We start from the raw sequence: 7,336 nt of genomic DNA, 5'->3' as shown, positions 1-7,336 counted from the left end.
AAACATGCAGTGTTAGAAAATAGGTAAACTTTTTTTTTATTCATGTTTGGCATAATAAATTTGAATTACTACAATCGAATCAGGATAAACTATTAAGTTTTTAATAATATTTCCTATTTGTCAATAAAGGGAAAACAGCATCTTGTCTTTTTTTTTCCGTTGAAAAAAATTCCCCAAAAAAAAAAAACAAATAATGCTTGAAGACTAATGGAGACAACTTATATAATCTTAACTGCTGGGACGTCTTTGTCCCAATGGTTGCGTTGTGGTTTCCGTTTCCTTAGTATATGTATAACATTAACGATAATTATTTGCGACTGCAGAATCTGTATAATAATCCAAAATATAAATGGCAAATAATTGGAGTGATCTGCTTTAACCCTTTTCGTTATTAACGTGATTGATAAACGTAATTAGATGACTTTTAATTATTTTTAAGGCATGGTTTTAATGCCCATTACACACCCCCATGTATGATTATCAAATTTTAGCCACTCGATCGGACCACTTTCTTTTCAGCCACACAAGGCTTATCATATCTCGTAATCATATTAAACAGAGAAAAAAAAACTTACATTTGACAGACAAAAAAAAAAGCGCTTAAACTCGATCCATGTTTTGTAATTGGATGGGTTTGTCCCGATCTTTGTCGGAGTTCGGTGCTCTAGGCACGTTTCTTGGCTTTGCCCTGAATTTACCGAAAGACCCCTCCATTTCCTCGAGGGTTTTGCCCTGTGTTTCCGGGAAGAAAGTATAGAAGAAGATCCATCCAATGACCGCAATGGATCCATACAGAAAGAAGGCCCCACCAATTGTCATGGCCTTCGATAAGGACAAAAAGGTCATTGAGATCACGCCACTCATCGTTCTATTCACCACGACTCCCATAGCCGCACCCTGAGCGCGTAGCCTCAACGGAAGGATCTCCGTGCTATACACCCACGCGATCGGGCCGGCCCCGATCGAGAACGTCCCCACGGAGGATAACACTGTGGCGATACTCAATCCAACGGCCCACTTCACTTTGGTATCCGAGTGCTGGATGACCGTGAGGCACGTGCCGAGAGTAAAAAGTGAGAGGATGATACCGCCAAAACTACTGAGCAACAACGGCCGTCGCCCGACCCGGTCCAACAAGAACGTGGCCACCAAGATGAAGATCGTCTTGGTGAATCCCACGGCTACGGTTCCGAGAAGCTTTTGGCTATCGGATGTGATGCCAGCCTTCTCAAAGATTGTGGGGCTGTACAAAACGACGGAGTCTAAGCCAATGGCTTGTTGAAAGAAGTGTATGCCGACGACGGCGAGGACGATGTGTCGAACGGCGGGTGTAGCCGTAATGAACATCTCCTTCCACACGCCTTTGCGTGTGCTCTGCTTGCTGACCTGAACGACGTCGTCGTTGCAGCTCTCGGGGATCCCAGCCGCTGACTTGATGTCGGCTAGCCTCAGCCGAGCCTCTTCTTCAGAATCCGCAGTTCGCTCAAGGACTCGGCGTGCTTCGCCGAGCCGACCCTTCATCACCAGCCATCGAGGCGACTCCGGCATGGCTAACACTCCTAGTGCGATCAAGATCGAAGGAACGACGCCGACTCCGAGCATGAGCCGCCAGCCTAGCCAAAGTGGCAGCTTGGAGAATGCAAAGTTGGAGATATATCCAAACAGAAGCCCGGTGTTGATGAAAACCTGAAAGCACAAATGGCGTTAATTCACTACTTTGCTGTATGTGCGCCGGTGTGAGGAGAAAGGAGAGGCCGAGGGGGGTTACCTCCGGGAAGGAAGTGAGGAAGCCACGATAGGAGGTGGGGGAGAGTTCGGCGGTGTAGACGGGGGCGATCATGAGGGCGTAGCCGATGCCTATGCCGGCAACGAAACGGCCGAACATGAGGAAGGCGTAGTTCGGGGAGAAGCCCATGAGAAGAGCACCGACGAAGAAGATTGCAGCGGCGAGGATGATGGTGTAACGACGGCCGATCCAGTCGGAGGTTCTTCCGGCGAGGTAGGAGCCTATGAGAGAGTAGAGGTTGATTATCCCCATGAGGATTTCCTCTTTCTCGTCCGAGATGTGTAGGTCTTTCTTTATGTAGAGAATAGCTCCGCTCATGACACCAATATCTGAAATTTCAGAGAACTGTGGTCAGATTGATTCATTGAAACAATTAAAAACTTGTAGGTGTTTCTGCAAATAACTAGAGATTTGGTACAGTAACTGACCATAGCCAAGCAAGATGGAAGTCATGGAGGCCAAAGCAGCACAAGCGAGAGCAAACTTGTTCCTTTTGTGCTTCTTGGGAGGATCAAAATCCGCTAAACTTGTCATTTTCTGGGCTGCTGGCAGCTCAACTGGTGCCATCTTATCTTAATCAGTTCATGTATCAGTGGCTGGGAGACTGAGAATTTATAGAGGAAGTGGTGAGAAGAACGTCGAGGACCGCGGGGTCTTATATAGATAAGTGGGACTCCACGCCTTGGAGCATCCATGTGTCAGTGGCAAATGTTACCCATGTGATGAGAAGCTGTGTTATAGTCATGTTATGTTTAATATAAAAACTAATTATTGATTTAATTTTAATTTTAAATATAGGATTTATTTATTATATTTATCAAGTTTTTTTAAATTACTCTTATAGATATTTTCTCAACTATAATCAAGTAAAGGAGGAAGAGAGGATATTAAAAAAGATGATTATGGTGTTTTAAAAAAAATATGTCATATTTCTTATAATTAACTAACTTATCTAACTTCCTTAATCTAACCAAATTAATTAAATAGATCTTATATTAAGAACATGAGGAGTATATCTTTATTTTAAATTCTAAACATTTATATTATCTTTAAATAAATATACTTTAAATTATTAAAAATGAGAAAACTTATGTAAAATTGATTATATTTATTATGTCAAGTTCTTCAATCATATATGTTCATGTGCTCTTTTTTATTTCATGAAGATTTTTAATTAAATACAAATGCTAATATTTTAAAAACATGACAGATGGTCATGTGATTAAAAAACTTGACATGATTGATATAAAAAATTTGATGTAAATATTATCTATTACAAAGTGTCGTATCTTATTTATTTAGAATTATTCTAAATTTTATTTTTTATTTTCTGTTATCTTTTACGATTTACCAGACTCTGATTAAAATTTAATATTTTAAATAATAATTGTACTTATGACTCTCTACATTGTGCTCGTCTTTCCTGGAAACTTTTGCGCCTTGACGGTATGTGTTATCCAAATCCCACTTTTTCAAAATTATTTTTGACATGATGAGCTTAAACATTAGTTATGATTCTGAACTTTTCTATCATCCTTTTCTTTTTTCTTTTTTTGAAACTCGGAAATAACTGGCCTATTCCTTTCTAATAATAAATACAGATAAATAGCAATAAAAGTTTGTTTTGGATTACAAGAGAATTCCTTTTCATATTGACAATCATATATTTATTTTTATTTTACCATGAATAACATAGAAATTGATTTTTTTTTTTTGGGGTATAGCACAATTTAGAAGTAAAATCTAATTACTCCAAAATGGATCACTTTCCAGACTTACAAATGGGGCTTAATCGAGAGTCAAACACTTATATTTTCCCCCTGAAGTGCTAATTAACGTGTTCTGATTTAAAACGCACAATTAATTAATTCCTGAACACGACAATATATGAAAGATATATTATATATGATTTGAACTGGAAAAGTCCGACTTCCTTCTCATCATTGGACACGTAATTTGCTTTTAGTGCAGTTTCTTTGGCGTAGCATTTCTGGTCGCACGCCTTAGTTGGACTTCATAAGTAACCACAAATTATCAGTTTCATGGATAACATGAATTTTTAAACCCCCCCCCCCCAAAAAAAAAGCACTCGTGGTAATTCATGAATCCTTATAGAAACAAACATTTGGAAATATATATATATATATATATAAATACAGGCATCCGGAAATAATTTTGGTTTTTGTAATGAGAATTCATATGGTTGGTCTAAATTAAAAAAAAGGTGGAAAATATATGTCTTGGGGGAGTTCTTAGGTGGGAAAGGGGGGATTACAAAAGTAATCATGTGGGGGATAAATGTTGTTAAAAAAATTTGCTTTCATTCAGTAAATGACAACTTCACTTGTAGTACTTCCCCGAGCCTAAATATAAGAGTTTTATATTTAGGACCGGAGGAGTATATGACAAAAATATGGGTTATGCTACTTTTTGTTGGCGACTGCGGAAATGTTATTTGAATGGTGGATATTTGCCCTGTTCACGATGAATTGTCAAAATCTAAATCAATTAAATTTTACTTTCTGAAAAATAAATGAGGCTAAAAGTAGACGCGACTATAAATTTTGTGAGTCAGCAAGTCAAAAAAAAAAAAGGAGGTATCACTAATTTTTGTCAGCATTTATTTTGAGTCGAGCAAGTCAACATAAATTTTTGGGAGTCAAAAACGAGGGGCTCCTGACTCCCAAGTCATCAATTAGTGGGCCCACTTTATTATTTTTGTCCCCCAAAAGTTTTGCGTTGGGGGATCTTTGTTGTTATTTTACTTTGTTTGTTAGGCCCAAAAGACATAAATAATCCCTCTTAGCCTCTCACTTCTTTCTTCAATTATTGTCCTCCAGCTGTTTTTTCCATTTCTTTTCTGTTCTTTGTCAAAAAAAAAAAAAGTACTTACATTGATCTTGCTTAAGAGTTAAGATGGCAAAGAAACAATCTTGCTTGGATTTATACTGTGAATAATTCATTGATGTTTTTTATTAGACTCTAACAGAAATCTACACATCTTCTGAAATATTAAAAAAAAAAGTAGTTATGACATTCATAATTTATAGGTAGTGAAATTTCTTTTGAACTTAAAATTTTCTGCAATTTGTTACTATATTATTGTTATTTTCTTCATGCATTCATATTTTTGTCTAGAGGATGATACATTTGCAGTGCCTTTGCTTTAGTTGGAGGCGTTAAAAATCTAATAAATAAGATATGCATTTCCTATCGCTAATGATTTGAGAACACGTAAAAGAAAGATTTGTTGACCCAAAAAGCTGATTCCCTGAGCCAAGGGATGATATTATTTATAATCCACATTACACACTCGGGTTTGACATTTTGACTGAAGTGAGAAAATTTTCAATAGTATTATAATTCAATACTAACTCCAATCCATAATATAAGCGCTGTTTAATTTTTAATTTGATTATAAATATAAAATTTTAATATATTTTTTCATATTTATTTATTTTTTAAAATAATCCTTATCGTAATTACAAATGTTAAATATTTCATCAAATGATAGTTTTAAATAATAAATTTGATTAGTAAAAATATTTTAGAAAAGATATCACCTATTTATTATAAATAATTAATTTGATTTTTTTTAACCTGTTCAAATTAATCAACTAACTGTTATACTACCTCCGATCCTTAATATAAGACCCCGTTTGACTTTTAGTTTGATCCTAATTATAAGACCCCAATCCATTTTGTATCTCATATTTATGCATTTTTTCTCAAGATAGTCCTTTTAATAATGATAGTTCTAACTAACACACTTAATTAGCAAGGATATTTTAGGAATGACAACACTTATTTGTTACAAATAACTAACTTAACTTACTTCCTTAATCTCCTCAAATTAGTCAACTGGGTCTTATAATTAGGACCAGAGGTAGTATTAAATACTGGGGGTAGTATAAGGTAATTAGTGTTTTTGATGATTTATGAGTTTTTTAAATCGTAAAAAATACACAAATACTGAAAATACATGTGAGAAAAGGGTGAAACAAATGTGGTCTTTTTAAATAAATAAAAAAAGATCAAGATATTGTGACAATTTTTCCTTTGAAAAAAAGTACTGAGCCACGAAACTTGGAACAAATTAAGTGATCTGAGCTTAAATTGCAAGGCTTCTTATTTGAATAAAACTACGTTGGACTAGCCTTCGAAGGCTAAGAATATTCAACATCCCATATTTCATGTCACTATACGACTATACGTAAGACTAACGACAGATGATCTCTTCTCGTGGTTATTAATTGAAATACTACCGCATCTTGAGCATAAGAATTAATTAAAAATTTAATTTGATCCTTGTAATTTGCTTCATTTTTATATTTATTTATTTTTCTTAAATTGTCTTATAATAATTACATATATTAAAGGATTCTTATTTCAAATGTACATGATTAATAAGTGTTTTTTTTTTTAAGATAGTAGCTATTTCTTGCAAATAACTAACTGGACTAATTTTTTTAATATTTATAAATTATTTATCTAAGTCTTATATTAAGAATCAAAGTAATATTAAATAACTATCCATTATTTGATTACTCTTAGAATCGTTTGCATCTAATTAATTTCATCACCAGGGTCAAGTATTGCAAAAGAAATATTAGTAAAATCAAATCACAAATTTACAAGAACCAATCAATTTTTTCTTTATTCATTAATTATATTCAATCAAATAATGAAACAGTGTACGTACAGCTTGACAAGGATGATCCTAATTTTCAACACTCGTAGCATCATCTTCTTGGCTTAATTATGTGTCTGTTGGCTTAATTAATCATGAACCGGAGAATGTATCTGGTCAGTGATATGCCTTAATTTGTCTCATTATATTGTAATTGATAGCGATCATGGATGCAGTTATGCAAAGTTACAGGTATTTAGAACAAATTACTACCTCCGGTCCTAATTATAAGACCCAATTGACTTATTTGAGGAGATTAAGGAAGCATGTTAAGTTAGTTATTTGTAATAAATAAGTGTTGTCATTCCTAAAATATCTTTGCTAATTAAGTATATTGGCTAGAACTATCATTATTAGAAGGACTATCTTGGAAAAAAATGCATAAATATGAAAGAAAAAAGGATTGGGTTCTTATAATTATGACCAAACAAAAAGTCAAACGGGATCTTATATTAAGGACTGGAAGTGGTAAATAATGGATGTCTTATCATTATTTGCTGGTCTTATGTGTAGTCATACCAATCAATATGAAACAAACATGTGAACATTTGACTGATGAGGGATCACAAGTCAACAGTATGACCACCATATTTTTGAAATTTTTTCCTTATCAAAACACTGTTTATGTCGCAGTTAGAATCACTTTGTTCAACAAGTTTGATTTTTCTTTTTTGGTAATAAATTAAATACCATGATATTATGAAATAAAATATTGTAGTTATACAGTTATAAGTTATAACATAGAAAATGATAAGGACCGATCCGATCGGACAAGAAGGTGCACGGGGGCAGTAACATAAGTAACTTCTGAAACGAAGTTTGGTTTTTTTTTTTTTTTTTTTAACAGTGATATCAAAGTC

General features: G+C 34.3%; 1 protein-coding gene across 1 annotated transcript; it reads right to left on the bottom strand.

Annotated features, from left to right (window-relative positions):
- Window positions 1–474: 474 nt before the first annotated feature.
- Window positions 475–2,425, bottom strand: LOC114732892 (polyol transporter 5). Its single transcript, XM_028920274.1, has 3 exons — window positions 2,215–2,425; window positions 1,769–2,115; window positions 475–1,686 (listed from the first exon to the last, which is right to left on the bottom strand). The coding sequence occupies exons 1-3, from the start codon at window positions 2,351–2,353 to the stop codon at window positions 601–603; spliced, it is 1,572 nt and encodes a 523-aa protein (XP_028776107.1). The 5' UTR covers window positions 2,354–2,425; the 3' UTR covers window positions 475–600.
- Between the last annotated feature and the right edge of the window lie 4,911 nt (window positions 2,426–7,336).

Source organism: Neltuma alba, unplaced genomic scaffold (assembly GCF_004799145.2).
Source record: "Neltuma alba isolate B1F8T4 unplaced genomic scaffold, ASM479914v2 tig00002576_pilon, whole genome shotgun sequence".
Taxonomy (NCBI): Eukaryota; Viridiplantae; Streptophyta; class Magnoliopsida; order Fabales; family Fabaceae; genus Neltuma; species Neltuma alba.
This window is presented reverse-complemented; position numbering and strand designations above follow the sequence as displayed.

Excerpts from the sequence above, each read along its gene's own strand:
- LOC114732892 (XM_028920274.1), bottom strand. The coding sequence starts at position 2,353 with ATGGCACCAGTTGAGCTGCCAGCAGCCCAGAAAATGACAAGTTTAGCG. Across the intron at positions 2,116-2,214 it reads TTCCATCTTGCTTGGCTATG|ATATTGGTGTCATGAGCGGA; the intron begins GTCAGTTACTGT and ends CTGAAATTTCAG. Across the intron at positions 1,687-1,768 it reads TCCTCACTTCCTTCCCGGAG|GTTTTCATCAACACCGGGCT; the intron begins GTAACCCCCCTC and ends TTGTGCTTTCAG.